The sequence below is a fragment of the Heloderma suspectum genome, chromosome 6, assembly GCF_057233095.1.
Source record: "Heloderma suspectum isolate Gila_16-S chromosome 6, 16-S_ref, whole genome shotgun sequence".
Classification (NCBI taxonomy): Eukaryota; Metazoa; Chordata; class Lepidosauria; order Squamata; family Helodermatidae; genus Heloderma; species Heloderma suspectum.
Genome location: NC_139463.1, coordinates 83,469,677 through 83,491,419, shown reverse-complemented (window position 1 = coordinate 83,491,419; position 21,743 = coordinate 83,469,677). Strand labels below are relative to the sequence as shown.

The 21,743-nt window shown below is 44.4% G+C and overlaps 1 protein-coding gene across 1 annotated transcript; it reads right to left on the bottom strand.

Annotated features, from left to right (window-relative positions):
* Window positions 1–12,073: 12,073 nt before the first annotated feature.
* LOC146341565 (olfactory receptor 14I1-like) lies at window positions 12,074–17,620 on the bottom strand. Its single transcript, XM_084807542.1, has 2 exons — window positions 17,569–17,620; window positions 12,074–13,035 (listed from the first exon to the last, which is right to left on the bottom strand). Exons 1-2 carry the CDS (start codon window positions 17,618–17,620, stop codon window positions 12,074–12,076), a joined length of 1,014 nt encoding a protein of 337 aa, XP_084663668.1.
* Window positions 17,621–21,743: the final 4,123 nt, after the last annotated feature.

The following is a 21,743-nucleotide window of genomic DNA, read 5'->3' as shown; positions in this document are numbered from 1 at the left end:
TTTCGATTCGCACACATTTCTCAATCAGCCCCACCTTAGTCTACTGGGGGGAATTTTCACAGCTTTGGAAATTTGCACAAATTTGGGGATGTTGCACAACTTTCACATTCAATCACTGTTCATTTTGCACAATTTCCCCATTTGTGCAAAATGAGCATGGAGTCCCCAAAGTGAACCTAAATTGGTGTGAGACAAGTGGCGAGACACTGTTGAGAGAATCTTGGTGGGCTCAAACATTGTTTGTTCACCCATCCCTATTTTCAATTGATTTGTGAACTGAAACAAAATTCTCACACGTCCCTATCTGGCTGGTCCTGAAGTTGTCTTCCCAGACACATGAGAAACTTGAAGGGTGGGTACTAGAACCAGCAGGTTTTGGTTTGCCATCCCGCTTCCCTTCCTCCATTTCTGACAGCAGCTATGACTTCTGAAAAGTACAGACTTTACTAGAAGCCAAAGAGGAAACTTGTAGAAGTCAAAGCTGCACCTCACTGTTCCACCTCTTTCTGATCAACCAGTTGGTCAAGCTGCCAACTGTGTCCTCTATGTGTGTGTCTGTATACTTTCATGTATGCATTGTATCTCCATATATAAATACATATTAAAAACTATTAAGAACTGTCATAAGTCCTTATTGAAGTTTCATGTTCAACATTTTCAAACAGATAATTGGATAATCACTACTATGAGTCATTTATTTATTTATTTATTGGCTTTATTAGTTGCCCATCTGGCCAGCTACCTGGCCACTCTAGGCGGTGTACAACACAAATAACAATACAAAAAACAACAAATTTACATGATCAACTAAACAAAACAACATTGTTTTAAAAAAACCCAAACCCACGCAAAACACCTGCCTGAACAGCCAGGTTTTCAAAGCCCGGCAGAAGCTCATCAAAGAGGGGGCATGGTGGCAGTCATTAAGGAGGGAATTCCACAGAGTGGGGGCCACCACAGAAAAGGCCATCTCCCTCGTCCTCACAAGCTGTATTGCTGTTATTGTATTCCTACTTTAAAAAACAAAACAAAAACAAAAACAAACCTGTATGTGATTTTAAAGCTCCTTCAGCAATAGAACCAGTTCAGAAATTATACTGCTGATATGGATTTGCTTCTCCAAATCTAATACAATATGACGTGTGATGGTAATCAGCATTTGACACAATAGCTCATGCACTGTCATGGATGAAGCTTGCCAAAAGCAAAATGACCAAGACATGCCCAGAAGTCTCAATTATTTGCATTTTCAAGGTAAAAATGACACATTCAAAATGCAAATTTGAATTGAAATGTCTCATGCAGAGAACCAAGATAGAGATATTGGAAAGCCTTGCACATTTTGAATTATTATAGATATTTATTTAAGCTCTGATCAGGGATGTATGGATTTTGTAAAATCCATTCTGTCTGCAATTCACAGATTGCAAGGTGCCTTTCATTCTGTCACCTGCTCATTGGCAGAGTTAGATTTTTTCCAATTTCCCGAATTGGAAATTCACACCTGCACAAATTTGCAGTTGTGAAAATGTGCAAATCCCCCACCCCAAATGTCCATTTTTATGCTTTAGCCAGGGTGGAAATGCACATTTTCAGCTGATGTGTGTGTTGCTGTTTTTACATATTTTTGTATGACTAAATGTGTGTAAAATAAAATTCCAGAAAGTTTTTTTAAAAAAATGGTCTGCAAGTCTACAGGATCTGTGCAACTCAGGAAAAGCTGATCCACTGCAAAATCCACAGGCTGAATTCATAGAAATCCAAACTCATTTGGATTTGTTGTGGATTTCTCCAACATCCCTAGCTCTGATTAGTGTCATAGTAGTAACAGCTATTGAGTAGGATGAATTTTGGGCACAATCCAGCGGATGATTCTCCAGCAGTTGTGCTCACAGTCAGTTCCCTTTCATTTCCATGAGGAATCCTACTGGATTGTGGCCTTTTCTATGAGGTTTACATAAAAATGCAAAATATTAACTAACAAGGCACCCAAAACTTGATATATCGTATAAGTAGCAATCAAGCAAACCATGCATTGAATCTTCCTTTATTTTTGCATTGTGAATACAGAGGATCCAGATTTGGTTATAATTAGAGCTGTGCACAAAAGTCCTCTCAAACTTCTCCAGCCTATTCGTGGGCAGAGAAATTTCACCAAATTTCTCCTAGGGGACGAGAAATTCTCCAAGAGTTTCTCACAGACAGGGCTCACTATCGGCAGGAGTGGTAGCGCAGGTTCTTTCTTCTTTTTTTCCCCTAAGGGTTGTTGGTTTATCACACTGCTTCTGTAAGTAGCAACAGTATCAACTGTGTTGAGGCTTCCACTTTTCTTAGGCAGAGTTTTGAATTTCTTTTGGTGGTATTTTTGAGCTTAGCTAATCACCGTGAGGTAGCCGAGGGTGCTGTGTGTGGTTTCTCTCTCTATTGCACATCTTTCCATTGCTCTGCAGCCTCCTAGTAGGGATGTATGAAACTCACTTACCTTTGCTCTGTCCCTCCCCCCGGAATCTTCAACAGGGGGGAGGCGATCCGGTCCTCCCCCCCGGAATCCTGCCCAGCTGGCTTCGCTTTGCGGTGGCTCCATGGAGCAGCCAGCCAGGGCTGTCCGCAGCCGGAGTTCTGGCCGCGGACGGGCTGCTGCGAATGCAAATGGCAGCCACCGTAGCGGCCACCATTTGTGTCCTTCCAGGCTGCCATGATAGGCTATGTAAGTATTTACGTAGCCTATCACGGCACGCTAAAAAAAAAAAAGCGTACGCAAATGGCGGTGGCCACGGTGGCTGCCATTTGCATTCCCTATTTTTCGCCGTTTTATCCTATGTAAATATTTATGTAGGCAATTACGGCGGGAAAAAAGAGAACCGCAAATAGCATAGTGGGCGCTATTTTCGTTCCTTTTTTTTTCGCCGTCAAAGCCTATGTAAATATTTATATAGGATAAAACGGCGAAAAAAGAAGGAATGCAAATAGCGCCCACAATGCTATTTGCAGTTCCCTTTTTTTTCCACTGTAATTGCCTATGTAAATATTTACATAGGCTAGAACGGCGAAAAATAGGGAACACAAATGGTGGCCACTGTAGCCGCCGCCATTTGCGTACACGGGTTTTTTTTGGGGGGGGTTGCTTGGCTTGCCGGGATAGGCTACGTAAATACTTATGGAGCCTATCACGGCAAAGACCAAGATGGAAATGGTGGCTGCGGCAGCCAGTCGAAAGACCAGCCGGAGCTGCCGCCATAGCCGCCGCCATCCGGAACACCCACCCCAGGTAAGCTTTGTCCCGGGGGGATTCCATTGGGGGGGAGGGGGGCAAGCCATTCTGCCACGGATTTTGGGGGGCCAAATGCCAGTGCATTCAGCCTCACTGAAATCCATGGAGGAATTCTCTGCCATCCCTACCTCCTAGGCCACCTACACTTTTTCAACTGAAAAAGCCCCAGGGGAGGAATCGCCTCAGGATGTCTTCCTCACAATGGCTTTAACTGAAGTGCAGGAAGCTGAGGAGGCTACAGGCTGCCACAGAGATTATACAATGACAGACAGGACACTCATGCACACTCCTCAGCCACCTCATAGGTAAGGTAAGCACAAGAACCCGAAAGCCAAACCATGAGAATTTCTCTCAAATTTCTCCTCCTTTGAATTTCTTTTCAAAAGCAATTTATTTTTCTATACAATTGGATGAGAATGGTCTAAAAAAATGTGGGGGAAATTTTTGGCATGGCACTAGTTAAAATTAGAGCAGACCCATTGAAGTTGATGGGACAAGTTCATCATGATTGACTCAAGTCTCATTTATCTCAATGGGTCTACTCTCTAAGTACAACCAAGTCTGGATCCAACCCATTGTCTTTGCTCAACATGACTTTGTCCACAGTGACCCCACTGTAAAACAGTGGGAATAAAACAGGAACAGTAACTGTAGTTAAAATAATAACAATGTATTTTGATTTCATCACTGGTTTCATATCATAGCTACCCCATTCAATTTCTCTAACAATCCATGTATTCATCTTTCACTAAGGGTTTGCTCCAGTGGCCAGAACCATGTCAGCAAGCAGACTAACTACTCTTTAAAGAACAAGATTAGTTACTCACCATTGTAGCTTAGGTTTTCTTGGTAGTAAGATATTGGACCTGCGCAGATGAGTTTTACTCATCTCTGTTATTTGTTTGTGTTTCAGAGACCTGCTCCCCTGAGCCCTCCACATCTCAGTGGGAGAAATTAAACCTTAGCTTCTGAACAGGTTTCTCATATGTTTCATTGAGCTACAGTTTGTGATTGAGCCAGAATGGTGTAGATCTTACTTTTCATGCACAGCAGTCTCCTGTGCCTTGAATATTTAAATAATGCCAGAATATTTTCAATAGTGTTCTCACAGCTTAATCTACCGGATTTGGTTGTCATGAGGATAAGAAGATGAAAACCACACATGTGTCATCCACGATTCTGGCACAGTCTGGGGCAGCATTTTTTTTCTGTTCCAGATGCCTAAATGTTTTGCAGAACCCGTTTGAGTTTTCACAAGCCATTCTACAGTTGTTGACATGATTTAATTCCTTTGTTTGGGGGATTATCAAACCTTTACAGTAGGGCTGCAGAACATCAGACCCTGGCTGGGCTGATGGACTGCAGATGAAAATGGCATCCAGTATGCCATTTGCGGCCATAAAGGTCTTAGTTTAAGGTAAATGCAGCCGTAAATGGCTGATTTTATCTCAAACTAAGGCCTGTACAACCGCAAATGGTATACTGGACACCATTTGCGTCCCTGCTTTTTCATGCAATAGGCTACACAAATATTTGAGTAGCCTATCATGTGAAAAAGCAGGGAGTCAAGTGGCATCTACTATGCCATTTGCGGCCGTAGAGGTCTTAGTTTAAGCTAAATGCAGCCATGTATGGCACACTCCGGGAGAGAGCGAAGAACAGGAAGGCCTGGTGTTCTATGGGCCATGGGGTCACGAAGAATCAGACATGACTTAATGACTGAACAATAACAAGACCTTTACGGCCGCAAATGGATGCCATTTGTATCCGGAGACAGTCCCCCTCAGTCAGCGATATGGCAATGGTGGCCGTATTGCTGGCGCTCCGGAGGCAGCTCCACAGGATCACCATGGGGAGGATCCAGCTCTGGATGGGTCCTCAGGGAGGCAGAGGTGAGTAGTGCCATTCCACCACTCACCCTGGATACCTCATTGGGGTCCGTGGCGGAATTCTCCGCCATCTAGGGATGGGAGAGAATTTCTCCCCGAAACTTTGGGGGGCCGAGTGCCAACGCATTTGGTCCTCTGAAGGTTCGGGGAGAAATTCTCCGCCACCCCCCCACCCCTCCCCCGGGATGGGACTTACCTTTTACGAATGTCGCTCCCGGCGGCGGGTCCCGGAGGCGGTTTGGCAGGTCTTCGTCAGGGGCGGGGGAGGCAGCCGGTCTTTTGACCGGCTGCTGCCACCACCATTACAAGAAAAGTAAAAAAAAAAAAAAAACGCCCCTGTGATAGGCTACGTAATGATTTACGTAGCCTATCACGGCTAGATCTGCAATGTCAGCCGTGATAGGCTACGTTAATCGTCACGTAGCCTATCACGGGTGACTTTGAAGAAAAAAAAAAAAGCACGTACGCAAATGGCGGCCCCCATAGGGAGCCGCCATTAGTGTCCCTTATTTGGTCCCTGTAGTCTACGTAAAGATTTACGTAGACTACGGTGAAAATAAGGGCAACGCAAATAGCGTTGCCCTTATTTTCGCCGTAGTCTATGTAAATCTTTACGTAGACTACAGGGACCAAATAAGGAACGCGAATGGCGGCTCCCTATGGGGGCCGCCATTTGCGTACGCGCTTTTTTTTTTTTAAGTCACCCGTGATAGGCTACGTGACGATTAACCTAGCCTATCACGGCTGACTTTGCAGATCTAGCCGTGATAGGCTACGTAAATCGTTACGTAGCCTATCACGGGGCTTTTTTTTTTTTTACTTTTCTTTTGAAGTTCGCAGCCGGGGAGATGGGGCGCTTCTCCCCAGCCTGAATTTCGGCCGGGCAAGGCGGGAAGACACCCCCCCTCGCATGAACTTTGGGGGAGAAGCAAAGCACCTCCCCCCCCACCGCGAAAAAAGCTGCGGGTCAAGGTAAGTCCGTTTCGTACATCCCTACAGCCATCCCTACAAAAATGCTCATTTTGCACATGTGCAAATTTGGATATGCAGAAATGCACATTTTGACAAATGCATGTATTTGCACATGTGAAATGCACATTTTCATGCATACACAAATATGCACATTTTTGGGATCGCCATTTTATTTTTCAAAAAATGGTGATCACGGAGCGGGGGCTGGGCAGGCACCTGGAGAACCCAAATGGAGGTGGGTTCACAAATCTCAAATCATATGGTGGTTTCCGAGATTATATGCAGTTTTCCCCCATCATAAAATATTGAAAAGCCTTTCCTAAAGCTTAGCTACTATAGGAGCTTTAAGCTAAAATGTGCTGGCTGTGTGTGTGTGTGTGTGTGTGTGTGTGGGGGGGTATTTATGTTTGGCTGCACCCACTACTGGAATGCACCCCCTGAAAACTTCTCCGAAATAGAATTTGTCCCCTGGAATGAAAAGAAGAAGTTGACACCCCTACTTTAAAGAGATCCAGTCAGTATCCCCACCCTTCCTTTGGATTGATTCTTATACGAGATCTGGATCTGTCACAGTGGATGGGGCCTTAGCCTTTCAGGGGCCTTTCCTAACTTCTTTGTCCTCTTGGGTGCCATGACCTGAGATAATGAATCAAATTAAGATTCACCCAAGGATAGAGTTTCACATGGCTTAAACAAGGGAGGTGTGTGAAACTGATTATGGTCCCACAAAGCCACAATGTGCCTTCAGAACAATATAGGAACATAGTATCATAGGGTTGGAAGAAGCCTACAAGACCATCGAGTCCAACCCACTGCTCAGTGAAGGAAGGCTGATTCCCAGGCAGTCTCCCATCCAAGTACTAACCAGGGCTGACCCTGCTTAGCTTCTGAGATCAGATGAGAATTGCCCAGTCAAAACAGGAGTTCCAGACTCTGTCCTTAGATGAATGAGTCATTGGCTGCTAAGGTCTGTGCATTGAGCAATCAGACTCAAAGCCCATCTATACTGTATCTGAGTCTAAGAAGGCTTGGATGGTCAGACAGGGACTAGATGTTGCTTGTCCAGACTGAGGCCATGTGAAAGGTAATGATGCTCTATCCTTGGAGCGACTGGACATGCAGATCAGCTGCTTTGTGAGGCCCAGATACTTGCATACACCCAGCCGAACATCTTTATTAAACAACAACATTTTTTTTGAGTACAGAATAGTAGTTTTAGAACATAACATCATACATATACAGAAATATATACCAAAATAGCATGGCAGCTAATACAGTATCCTAATTTAAAGGCTGAAGAAGCAAAAACATGGTTCTTAGATAGTTGTCAGATGTAGGGATGTAAGAATGTCACTTACCATTTCGTTTTGTGGCATCCACGATGGGGGGGAGGCGCTCCGTCCCTCCCCCTGAAATCCTCACCGGCTGGCTCCACTCCACCGCAACTCTGCGGAGCTGCTGGCTGGGTCCGTCCGCAGCGACATCCAGCCACTGCTGGGCAGTGCAGGGATGCAAATGCTGGCTGCTGTAGCCACTGCCATTTGCGTCCCTGCCTTTTGCCGTGATAGGCTACGTAAATACTTACATAGCCTATCACGGCAAAAGGCAGGGATGCAAATGGCATAGCGGCTTCCATTTGCATTCCTGCCTTTTGCCATGATAGGCTATGTAAGTATTTACATAGCCTATCACGGTGTCTGCAGGGATGCAAATGGCATCCCTGCATTAGCCATGATAGGCTATGTAAATACGTATGTAGCCTATCACGGCATTCATGAGGAGGCGAATGCATTCACAAAGCACCGGCGAATGGCAGCAGGTAAGCTCCATTCCATGCACATTTCACTGGGGGGGGGGCTTCACTCCACCATGGATTCCAAGGGGCTGAATGCGCTGGTATTCGGCCTCCCTGGAATCGGTGGTGAAATTCTCCGCCATCCCTACTCAGATGTTAATCCATTTCAAGTATGTTTTTGATCTCTCAGCTAGAAAGCTTGTGTCACAGTATGGACATGACAGGGATGTATAATAACAAAAGGAAGAAACAAGGCAAACAGGAGCACACTCTTCAACAGAACTGGACACTTCATAATAGAAGGCCTCATAACAGCATGAACACAGCTGATTTAAAACCAATCCAAATGTGATTTGTTCTATTTCAAATTAAAAAAAAATTGTAGAGGAGTCAGTGGGGATGAACAAATAAGTGTCAGAGAGCAGTAGGTTAGAACTTTCTGGAATCTATCAGTAGGAGTGTTTGGGTTTCCCAAAAGACATAGTATGGATATCTTCTTGGATCCAAAACAAATGCATACAAATAGAGAATACCATATGTTACCTATATGAATAATAGGTGAAGGAAAATGGTTCTTAGCTCACACCAGCACAATTTATTTATGAAGACATGTCAGTATAGCTGGTGCACCTTCCAGATATCTAGGCATATCAGAGAATTATGCCACGGACTCCAGTACGGCTGGATTCTAAAGAATCTGGGCCCCTGGAATCCATGATGGAACAGCCTCCCCCATCTGCGGAATCCCCCCAGGACGGAGCATACCTGGTGGCGGATGCTGCAGCTCCAGCGGTTCCGGCAGTGGATGCAGCGCCGGCTTTGGCAGTGGCGGTGGCTCCGGCTGGTTTCCCGGCCGCTGCCGGGCTGCTGCGGCTGCAAATGGCGGCTGTCGTAGCAGCCGCCATTTGTGTGGCTGCCTTTCGTGATAGGCTACGTTATTACTTATGTAGCCTATCACAGCAAAGAGCAGGGGCGCAAATGGCAGCAAATGGCTTTTGTTGTGATAGGCTATGTAAATACTTGCTTAGCCTATCACGTCTTGGCAGCGACGCAAATGTCAGCTGGCATAGTGGCCACCATTTGTGGCCACAGTAGCCAGGCAGCAGCCGGAATTCTGGCCGTGGCCAGCCCTAGCCGGTGGCTCCGTGGAGTTGCCACGGAGAAGAGCCGGCCAGAGAGGATTCCGGGGGGAGGGACGGAGCACCTCCCACCACTGCGGATGCCCCGGAATGGAGCAAGGTAAGTGTTTCGTACATCCCTACAGAAATCTCTTCTGCTCTTCAAGTGAAGGGAGAACCTCTACAGTACTCTTGACTCTAGGGATGGCAGAGAATTCCACCATGGATTTCAGTGAGGCCAAATGCAGTGGCATTCGGCCCCCCGAAACCCGTGGTGGAATGGCCTGCCCCCCCACCTCCCCCACGGATTCCCCCCTGGATGAAGCTTACCTGGGGCGGATTTCCGGGTAGCGGCAGCTGGTCTTTCGACCGGCTGTCGCAGCCACCATTTGCATCCTGGTCTTTGCTGTGATAGGCTATGTAAGTATTTACGTAGCCTATCATGGCAAGCCAAGCAAAAATAAATAAATAAATGGCGTACGCAAATGGCGGCGGCTACGGCGGCCATCATTTGTGTTCCCTATTTTTCGCCATTTTATCCTACGTAAATATTTATGTAGGCAATTATGGCGAAAAAAAGGGAACCACAAATAGCATAGTGGGCGCTATTTGCATTCCTTTTTTTTCACCGTAAAAGCCTACGTAAATATTTACATATGATAAAATGGCGAAACAAAAAAGGATGCAAATAGCGCCCACTACACTATTTGCGGTTCCCTTTTTTTTCGCCGTAACTGCCTACGTAAATATTTACGTAGGATAAAATGGCGAAAAATAGGGAACACAAATGATGGCCGCCGTAGCCACCGCCATTTGCGTATGCCGGTGTTTTTTTTTTTTTTTGCCCAGCCGTGATAGGCTACATAAATACTTACGTAGCCTATCACAGCAGCCTGGAAGGACGCAAATGCAACATTTGCTTCTGCAACAGCCTGTCTGCGGCCGGAAGTCTGGCTGCAGATGGCCCTGGCTGGCTGCTCTGTGGATCTGCCACAGAGCAGAGCCGGCCAGGCAGGATTCCAGGGGGGAGGACCAAATCACCTCCCCCCCATCAAGGATTTCAGGGGGAGGGAAGGAGCGCCTCCCCTCCCACCGCAAAAAATTCTGCGAAAAGGGGAGTTTCATACATCCCTACTTGACTCATATTGTCTTCAATGGATGGTATGAATACAAAGTCCCACTGGTCTAACAACCTATATGTATACCCGTTTCATGAAGAAGGAGCACTAGCCCTTGAGCCTCTTTCTAGCAATAACAATTAACCAGTCATATTTAGAGGGAAAGATTAATCACCTTTTGGAATACATTTGCTAATAAGAATGTCCTAGAAGCTTCTGGAAGTTCCCATAAATAGCTGGACCTACCTTCAAATTTTTATTATGACCTTACTGCCATTGTGCTATAATTTGGAGATTTATTTATATGTGTTAACATTTTTGTATTGTGCTTAATTCTCTCTCCTGTTTAGTGCTCAGTTGTTGAACCAGTGAGCTTTTTGTACTGTTTTATTCGATATAAGATAGATAGATAGATAGATAGATAGATAGATGATAGATAGATAGATAGATAGATACTGATGTTGATATTTCTGCTATGCATTTATCTGCCAACATTATGCTTATTTTTGTATTGTATGTTTTTAATATTGTCATATTTATTGCTTTTTGATGTCCTGTAAATTATATTTCTTGTTATTCATTTCCTATGCTGTAAGCCACTTTGGACACATTCATTTGGGGGCGGGGGGAAATGGCATACACATTAAATTTTAAGAAAATTTAGATGGCATCTAATTGTTTCCGGAAATTACTTGGAAAACCAGGTAGAAGCTGTCCCTGTCTCTGGGAGTGGGGATGGGGGAATGATTTATTTAACAGAATGGTTCTTTTAATAAGAAGTGTGTATCTTACTACAGGCTTTTCTAGGAAACAGGTTGATTGTGAGTAATATAATATAGACAGTGCCCATGAAGGGTTATGCTATAATATGCTCATCTTTAAGGTGCCACAAGACTCTTTCTTAATCTTCAATATATTATTTCTTGAATAGTTGTATAAAACTAAAATGATGTATACAGAATAAAGGAATACAGAAGCATTGTGTATAATGTAGAGGCATTTTAGCCAATTAAAATACAAATCAAGAACAGAGATCTAGCATAGCTGTTCCAGGCTCCATGTGGTATCCTGTTGTTCCTCTTCTCCTTGATATATGCATCCCTATTCTTTGTTCTACCATGGTCTCAGGTCAGCCCAGTTTAACAGATTTCTGCAGTACTTCTAGGTGTGACTGTTGTGGACACCTATTTGATAATGCTCATGAAAAAATTGATGCCTCTTTGGAGAACCAACTTCTTAAGTTATGTAGACAAATATTTTGAAACAGGGTCATTTCTTGGCATTTTAAAATACCATGTTGAAGTGAAAACATGGCACACTGGACCTAGCTAAATGTTGCACCATTTCCCTTTTGTCATTGGGACTTCTTCCTTCTTGGATAAAGTCCATGATATCACCATTTGAAATCCAAATCTTGTCTTTGCATTTTACTTAAAACATAAACACACACACAGCGCAACATTTTAGGCCTTATAAATTAGGCCGTATAAAGCAACATTTATAGGCCTCATCTTACTATAAGGTAATCACAGCTCAAAATAGATGAAAATATCCATTCCAATAACAAATAAAACTCCAGAATTTTTTTAAAAAAATCATTCAGAAACAATATCTAAAACAGAAACCTATATTGCAACCTCCACTTGACTTTGACATGCCATTTGGCTCAATCCCAACTGTCTGAACTATAATCACCAGGTAGAAAGGCCCAAATCCAGTCTGTGTGTGTGTGTGTGTGTGAGTATGTATGTATATATATTTATATATATATATATATATATATATATATATATATATATATATAAAAAATCTCCTATCAGTCCTGTCTAAAAGAAGCCAAAGAGCTATTGATCTCATACCTCAAATTTAGCTCTGCTTACCACTGGGGCTTTTACCTTCAGAGTAAAGGTCTATGAAGTTGCTGTATGAAATCCAAACCTCCTTCCTGACATGTTCCACAGAGCCTTTCTGATCTCTCTGTTTCTCAGGCTATAAATGATAGGATTCATTAGTGGTGGTAAAACTGTATACAAAACAGCAGCCAACAAGTCCACTGGTAAAGAGGATAAGGCCTTTGGTCTCATGTAAGAAAACATGGCAGTGAAAATGAAAATACAGAACAAAGTTAGGTGTGGGGTGCAGGTTGAGAAAGCTTTATGCCTTCCCTGGACTGACTGTATCTTGAAAACAGCAGAGAAGATGTAACCGTATGAAACTAATACAAATATGAAGCAAAATGAGCCTATACTAAGTCCAGTGGCAACATTTAGGCTTTCGTATGCCTTTGTATCAGTGCAAGATATGCTTAATAGCTGAGGGATGTCACAGAAAAATTGCTCAATGACATTAGACTGGCAGAAATCTAACCTCAATGTGATGGTGGTTTGTATGGCTGCATTGGTTACATTGCTGACCCAAGCAGTAGCAGACATTAGGAAGCAGGCATTCCAGTTCATGATCACCCTGTACTGCAGGGGTTGGCAGATTGCTACATAGCGGTCGTAAGCCATGACAGTGAGAAAGGACAGCTCAGCCCCGGCTAGTGTGACCACCAAGAAAACCTGGAAGACACATCCAGAGAATGAAATCACCTGGCTATTGGACAAGGAATTGGCCATGGATTTAGGGACTGTGGTTGAAATATAGCAGGCATCTATGAAAGATAGGTTGACCAGGAAGAAATACATGGGATGATGAAGATGGTGATTCTGGGCGACGGTTAGGATGAGGAGAGAGTTCCCAATCAGGGCAGTCAAATAAATTGAGAGAAACATCACAGAGAGTACAATCCTTAGTTCTCGAATTTCGGAAAATCCCCAAAGGCAAAATTCAGCCACATCACTTTGGTTTATTATTTGTTTCCATGGAAAACCTGTGACAGAAATACAAAAATATTGTCAAAGAAGATTCATGAGCTTTTCCTCTTTCAATGGTACATATACTCAAAGTAGATCCAAACTCTGGGAGCCAATCAAGTTTTCCTTTCTGTATTCTTGGAAAATATGTCTACCAATGGCCACTAATCATGCTGCCTGTTAATTACCTCCAGTATCAGAGGCAGGCAGCATGCCTCTCAATATTAGTTGTGGTGGAATATGAGTGGGAGGGCACTTTTGAATTCATGTTCTGACTGGTTGGCAGCTAGTTGGCTGCTGTGTGACCAGAATGCCGGACTAGATAGGCTTTTAGTCTGATCCAGCATGGTTCTCCTTATATTCTCATGTGTATATGTTTTTAAGTGTGAGAAGCACATCTCCAAGCTCATAGTGGACATATAGCAGGGAACTGTGCAAATTTTGGCCCGTGGGGAAAGGGCCAGTGGGACATCGCATCCCCTGCCTCTCTGGAGGAACACCATGGCTGTCTGGCTCTATTCACCAGCCAGAAAAGGAAGCTGGTCCAGGGAACTTGCTGATACCCTCCCTGCCAGAAAATACACTCATGTTGAAACTGAACATTACATAAAGACAGAGCATGCAGCTCCTCCATTACCAAATACAAATGGGGACCCAAATATGGATTGGGACCAGAGTGCATGAAGAGGGAAGTATACCCCCCCTTTGCAAGATTTTAACAAAGACAAAAAACTTAATAGGCAGCAATTGGATTTTTATTTTTAAAACCCCCTATATTGGGGTGGGTGGGCAAATATCCAAAGGGGAGCAGATGGCAGAAAGGTTTAAATGCATTCTGAATCTGGATTAGAGCCCTACATGCTTCCTTGTATTTAAAGGTAGAGGGTGGCTGCATACCATAACTTTAATGCAATGTCTTTCTTGGCCCTCAGCTCCAACTGTCACTCTGGGGCTGCATAGATCCAGGGAAGTACAATCTGTCCCCATCCATTGCCAAGGCAACAAAGGATTGCTAGGTGGTGTGGGTCTGGGATGTGTGTGTTTTGTTACAATCAACTGATAGCTGCCTTGAGGATTATTTGAATGAAAGGTAATGTCCAAATGTAACAGCAGATTTGGAGGGTCTCTCGGGTGGGGTGCAGACAGGAGGAGAGGATGAGGAAGTCCTCTCTCTAAATAAAACAAATGCGCAAACAAACAAACAGATGCTTTTGGAACTGCATTTCTTCACACTCTACAAAACAAGTGGATCATAGTAAATAAAACTGCCAGTGCCACATATTCGGTCAGTTATTAGGAATGCAAACCATAAAATAATGTGCCTTTTAACTTAAGTGACCTTGTTACATCTGTGAATCTATCAAACAAAAACTGTGAGACCCTATCTTGAGAAGCTTTCATTCAGCATTTGTGCAGCGTTGCTCTTATTATAAACCAACACAATTCTTGATTTTACTGTTCTTGCTAAATTAATTAAACTGTTATAAAGAAGGAAGATATTCACTTCAGAAAACTGATGAGTTTTTTATTCATTGCTGAGAAGTTAAAATTCAGACATTGATCAAGTGTTTAGTTCATGTTAATATGTAACATGCATTTTAATAATTTATTTCATAATAAAAGCCACTGCCACAGAAAATAATGAATCTACTATATTTGTGGGGAAAAAGTAGCATGGTCCGTTTTCAAGAATAACAGAGCAGAAAGGAAAATATGTTTTGGTAGGATACATGTCACAGTCAAGCCTGTTTTCTTAAATGTTTATCAAGGAAAAGTGGCTTTCTTTCTGATCCATGGGGCACATTACTTATGAAATTAAAAGCATTTTTATAGGCCTAGAATGTTTACTTTTATTTTTCCATCTGTGTAGAGAGTCTCCATGGATAGAGGATGCTGCCTTTTTCAGAGCGTGACCCTCCACATGTAGAGGGCAATGGAAATGCATAAGGAAGGGGAGGGGTTAGTGTACTTCCCTTCACGTATTTACACAGTAATGGCGGGACCATAGCTCTGTGGTAGAGCACTTGTGTTGCATGCAGAAGATCCCAGGTTCAATCACTGGCATCTGCAAGTTGGCCTAAGAAATAATCCTGCCTGAAACCCTGGAGAGCCACTAACAGTTAGTGCTAACAACACTGGGCTTCCTATGTTCCTAATCCCTGAACAGGAAGTATCCTTTTTAAAATGTGGAATAATATTCTCTGGCTGCCATCCTATAACCATTTACTTCACGTAGGACTCATTAAACTCAGGGGACTGAATCCAATGCTGGTGGAACAGATTTCTGCTCCCCATGCAACCCCTAGTGTGTGTCCCCCACAATCTGCTCCAAGGGGCTGGGGGACACTCTGGAGCAGATTTGGAGGGTCTCGGGTGGGGTGCAGACAGGAGGAGAGGATGAGGAAGTCCTGCTGCATGAGTGGAAGTCTGCTCATGCAACATTGGATTTAAGTCATTGGGATTTACTTCTGAATAGACATATATAGGATTGTACTGTAAGTCTGTAAGCATAATAACACAGTTTTCTCAGTCAGAAAGAAACAGTTAATATGTATTAGCAGCACAATTCCATGCATTCTTACCCAGAAGGACGTCCCCGCTAGTTCAATAGGGCTTACTCCCAAGTAAGTGTGTTTTGGATTTCTATGCAAACCTAATTAGAAGTAAATCCCATTGAATACATTGGGACTTTTACACAAGTAAATATGCATAGGGCTGCATTGTAAGACTATTTCTACCTAAATGCACTTCCTGACAAATAAGCTCTGTAGATCACAAGAAGATATTTCTGAATAAAAAATGCAAGGATTGGGTTGCACACATTTTTTAAAAAATCATTATGATGAGCAAATGATAAAAATATCTAGCCCCGCCTCCAAGACTTTATGCCTATAACTTAAAATTGTAAACAAAATTCCAGATTTTTAATGGACACTGCTGAAATTTGGGCATCAGTACCTGTATTTTCGACATCCCTTGGCTCATTGTGTTTCATGCTGGAAATGTGGTATCTATTTGTCATTCCTGTCTGGATCTATCCTCTTTTGATTCCACATGTTTATGTCTTCCACTCAGATTTTGAAGCAATCACTAGAAATAAAACATCAGATGGCAGCTAAATCTTCAGGAAAAAAAATATTGGATTAGTCGTCTTTTCGTGTTCCTTCAGAATGGTTGTTTTGCAGTAAAAATAAAGGTCTGTGACTGTGAAGAGGAGCTTGATCCAGCTCCTTTCTTGTTTGGGTTTCAGTGGTGTTTTCTCTAGCGTTTTACTTGCCCCCTTAGCAGCAATCCAGAGGGAGAAATTATAATTAAACTCGTGTCTGAGCAGAGGCACACACTGGTGTGTGCATGTGTGTCCCCTTCAAGGATGTTCCAGAACACATTCATAAACATAGGGACGTACGAGAATTTCATTTCAGTATGTCAAGTATCAGAACTTGCCCCATTCATAACTCCAGATATGGATGGAAGCACATTTGTTAGCCAGAGCTCACACATCTCTGAGCTTGTGTCTTTCAAATAATGTGTTCACTAGAATAAGTGACGTTTTAACAATGCTTATTTTTTGGGGGGAGGACACGTTTTCACATTTTATTCAATGGTGGAAAGTATACATTTCAGTGTGTGCTTTAAGAAATGTGCTCCCAACTGCACACTTTTTCTATTCAAAAAACCAAACAAAAAAAAGGTCACATTTGGGAATGGGAACAAGAGAATCCAAGCTTCGAGGTTGAAATTGGAGAACTTTGAAGATCTTGAGCCTTGCTGATTCTTCCATCCCTACTTAAATGTGTAGCTTTCATTCAAAAGAAGAAGGAGAGAGAGAAAAGGGGGAATAACTCTTTAGCCTGTTTACCTGTGGTAGATCTCCAGATGTTTTGGACTTCCAGAAGCCTCTGCCAGCAGGGCCAAAGGTCAGGAATACTGGGAGCCTGTAGTCCAAAGCATCCTGAGATACACTTTCTGCCCATCTTTGCATTATAGGGTCACTGTTTACCGCTTTTATCTGACGGTGGCCTCCTTCAACTGGCTTCATTTTTACCTTAAAACTAGGTTTCAGTATGGCTGTTTGGCTTTTCCCAACCCTCCAACCTTGTATCTCCTAGAGGGAAGGGTCTGCCAAGTTTCTTATAAGGGGCAGGGCCCCCGATACTCTTACCAGGTGTAGGACATGTAGAAATTCAATATGTGTAGCTTCACCTAGCAAATGGAGATGGATGCAACTCCTGTGAGTATTCTGTCTGCACTTCAGCTGCAAGATCCCAGGGAGGGAGACGATAGGCCTGGGCCTGGCTTAATATATTAGCTCTTTTGGTTTACAGCAGCATTTCTCAAACTATGGGCCTTTATTTAAGTATACATGAAAAGTTAATATAGTCTGAAATTTGGGTTTCCCAGAGGTTTCCATGAGACAGCCAACCCTAGGACTGTATCTGGGATCTAACAAACATGCCTTTATTGAAGCTCAAAGACTTCTTGTTTGAGAGTAGAGATGTTGGAAGAATCTGTCCAGGGGGTTGGAGCTTGTTGACCTTTCATCAGCTCACCCCTCCAGACTTGGGCTTGTTTCACCATGAGCTGGCCTGACTCGATCTGCATTGAGTCGAGCCAGCTTGCTGATGTTCCATTTTCTTTTTTGTATATAGAAATTTGGGCCAAGATCAACTGCAATTTGCATTAATTTTCTCATATTTCTGCCATAATTTACTTAATTGGCACAAATTGTGACTATAATTTGTGTCAAGTGTGCAAATTGTAGCTGCAATTTTCACAAATCACACAAGTTGCACAGCCGCAATTTACACAAACTAAGCCAATAATGGCCAAAATTTGCACAGCTCATGCAAACTGCAGCTGCAATTTATGTCAGTTTCTGTTTAGGAAACAAAATCTGGAAAAATTTCCTGGATTTCGGGGAAAGCTCATGGCTCAGCTCATGAATGCAAGCCAAGCTGAGTGGGCAATGGGAATCTCTCATGCCCCCAAAGGGCTGGATTCTCAAATGCTGGACATCTGTTCTTGCATGACAGAGAGCAGTATGCCTTCCTAAGAGATATGGTATGTTAAGATCTACACATGCCAGAGTTCTGTAGTTCATGCCGACCCTTTCTGCGTACTTCCAGAGCTAGGGATGTACAAAACTCACTTACCTTTTCGCGGAATCTTTCACGGTGGGGAGGAGGCGCTTCGTCCCTCCCCCCGGAAACCTCGATGGTGGGGAAGTGATCCAGTCCTCCCCTGGAATCCTCGATGGCCAGCTCTGCTCCGCAGCCAGGCCGCGTAACAGCCAGCCAGGGCCGTCCACAGCTGGATTTCGATTTGCGTCCAGCCAGGCAGCCACGATAGGCTATGTAAGAATTTGGGTAGCCTATCACGGCTAACCCTCACCCCCAAAAAACCAGCGTATGCAAATGGCGGGGGCAACAGCGGCCACCATTTACGTTCCCTATTTTTCGCCAATTTATCTTATGTAAATATTTTGTTGTTGTTGTTCAGTTGTTAAGTCGTGTCCGACTCTTCATAAATATTTACGTAGGATAGAATAGCGAAAAATAAAGGAACGCAAATACTGCCCACTACGCTATTTGCGTTCCCCTTTTTTTTGCCGTTTTATCTTACGTAAATATTTTGTTGTTGTTGTTCAGGTGTTAAGTTGTGTCCGACTCTTTGTGACCCCATGAACCATAGCATGCCAGGCCTTCCTATCCTCCGCTCTCTCCCGGAGTGGGCTCAAGTTCATATTCATTGCATTGGTGATGCTATCTAGTCATCTCATCCTCTGCTGTCCCCTTCTCTTTTTGCCTTCAATCCTTCCCAGCATCAGGGTCTTTTCCAGGGAGTTTTCTCTTCGCATTAGGTGGCCAAAATATTTGAGCTTCAGCTTCAGTATCTGTCCTTCCAATGAGCACTCAGGGTTGATTTCCTTTAGGATTGACTGATTTGACCTCCTTGCAGTCCAGGGGACTCGTAAGAGTCTTCTCCAGCACCACAGTTCGAAAGCATCAATTCTTCGGTGCTCAGCCTTCCTTATAGTCCAGCTCTCACAGCCATACATTACTACTGGGAAAACCAAAGCTTTGATTAGATGGACCTTTGTCGACAAGGTGATGTCTCTGCTTCTTACTATGCTGTCTAGGTTTGCCATAGCTTTCCTCCCAAGGAGCAAGTGTCTTCTAATTTCATGGCTACAGTCACCATCTGCCATGATCTTGGAGCCCAAGGGAAAAAAATCTGCCACTGCTTCCATTTCTTCCCGTTCTATATGCCAGGAAGTGATGGGGCCAGATACCATGATCTTAGTTTTTTTAATGTTGAGTTTCAAACCAGTTTTTGCACCCTCCACTTTTACGCTCAACAAGAAGCTCTTTAGATCCTCTTCGCTTTCTGCCATTAGGGTGGTATCGTCTGCATATCTGAGGGTGTTGATAATTCTCCTGGCAATCTTAATTCTGTCCTGTGATTAGGGATGGAAGAAAGTCCCTTACCTGTTCTCGAAGCTTGCTTCACAGTGGGGGGGAGGCGCTTCGGTTCTCCCCCTGAAGTTCAGGCGAGGGGGGAGAGGCGCCCCGCCTCGCCTGGCCGAAAATCAGGCTGGGCGGGGGAGGCGCCCCATCCCTCGCCGGCAAAATTCGGGCCGGGTAGAAGCGCCCCATCTACCCAGCCGCGAGAAAAAAAATAAACACACACACACCCGTGATAGGTAGGGAATGGGGAAAATTTATCGCCAAAACTTTGGGGGGCCAAGTGCCAACGTATTCGGCCCCCCGAAGTAGTTTCGGGGAGAAATTCTCTGCCCCCCACCCCCTGCACCCCCCCCCCGGGATGGAAATTACCTTTCCCGAATGTCGCTCCTGGTGGCGGGTCGCAGCGGCGGTTCGGCAGGGCTTCGACAGGGGCGGGGGCGGCAGCTGGTCTTTTGACCGGCTGCCGCCGCCGCCATTCCAAGAAAAGTAAAAAAAAAAAAAAAAAAGGCCCCCGTGATAAGCTAAGTAACGATTAACGTAGCCTATCATGGCTAGATTTGCAAAGTCAGCCATGATAGGCTACATAAATCGTCACGTAGCCTATCACAGGGGCGTTTTTTTAAAAAAACCTTTTATTTCACGGCTGGGCGACGCAAGGCGCCTCCCCCCCGGCCTGAATTTTGGCCGGGCGAGGCGGGAAGCCTCCCCCCCGGCCTGAACTTCGGGGGGAGCAGCGAAGCACCTCCCCCCCACCGCGAAGCAAGCTGCAAGACCAGGTAAGTGACTTTCGTACACTCCTAGTGATAGGCTACGTAACGATTTACGTACCCTATCATGGCTAGATTTCCAAAGTCAGCCGTGGTAGGCTACATAAATCGTCACGTAGCCTATCACGGGTGACTTTGGGGGAAAAAAAAGCGCATACGCAAATGGCGGTGGCCCATGGGCGCCGCCATTTGCATTCCTTAGTTTGACACATCTAGTCTATGTAAAGATTTACATAGACTACGGCGAAAATAAGGGCAACATAAATAGCGTTCCCTTATTTTCACCGTAGTCTACGTAAACCTTTACATAGACTAGACGTGCCAAAATAAGGAACGCAAATGGCGGCGCCCATGGGCCGCCCCCATTTGCGTACGCGCTTTTTTTTTTCAAAGTCACCCGTGATAGGCTAAGTGACGATTTACGTAGCCTATCACGGCTGACTTTGGAAATCTAGCCGTGATAGGCTGCATAAATTTTTACGTAGCCTATCACGGGGGTGTTTTTATTTTTTTTACTTTACTTTTTTTTTTTGCAATGGCGGCGGTGGCAGCTGGTCGGGAGACCAGCCGCCGCCCCCGCCCCTGACGAAACGCCACCAAAATGACGCCGGGACCCGCCGCCGAGAGGGACATTCGGCCACGGTAAGTCCCATCCCGGGGGGGGGGCGGGGGGCCGGCAGAGAATTTCCCCACCAATTTCGGGGTGCCGAATGCGTTGGCACTCAGCCCCCCGAAGTTTCGGGGAGAAATTCTCGGCCATCCCTACATGTGATTCATCCAACCCGGCATTTCCCATGATGTACTCTGCATATAAGGTAAATAGGCAGGGCGACAATATGCAGCCTTGTCGTACTCCTTTCCCAATTTTGAACCAATCAGTTGTTCCATGTCTGGTTGTTACTGTTGCTTCTTGACCCTGTTACAGGTTTCTCAGAAGATGGGTAAGGTGGTCTGGTACTCCCATCTCTTTAAGAATTTGCCACAGTTTGTTGTGATCCACACAATCAAAGGCTTTAGCATAGTCAATGAAGCAGAAATAGATGTTTTTCTAGAATTCTCTTGCTTTCTCCATGATCCAGCGAATGTTGGCAATTTGATCTCTAGTTCCTCCGCCTCTTCGGAACCCAGCTTGTACTTCTGGTAGTTCTCGATTCGCATACTGCTGAAGCCTAGCTTGTAGGATTTTGAGCATCACCTTGCTGGCATGTGAAATGAGCGTAATTGTATGGTAGTTTGAACACTCTTTGGCCTTGACCTTCTTTGGAATTGGAATGTAAACTGACCTTTTCCAGTCTTGTGGCACTGCTGAGTAGGGGTGCACGAAAGCCACTTACCTGGTCTCGCAGCTTGCTTCACGGTGGGGGGGAGGTGCTTTGCTGCTCCCACTGAAATTCAGGCCGGGGAGGAGGCGCCTCGCCTCGCCCGGCTGCGAAATAAAAAGTTTTAAAAAAAACGCCCCCGTGATAGGCTACGTGACGATTTACATAGCCT

What these genes read in the sequence shown, in the direction of transcription:
- LOC146341565 (XM_084807542.1), bottom strand. Translation starts at nt 17,620, where the DNA reads ATGCAGATCGAGTCAGGCCAGCTCATGGTGAAACAAGCCCAAGTCTGG. An exon ending in ACAAGCCCAAGTCTGGAGGG is followed by an intron (nt 13,036 to 17,568) that starts GTGAGCTGATGA and finishes TTTCTGTCACAG; the next exon opens with GTTTTCCATGGAAACAAATA.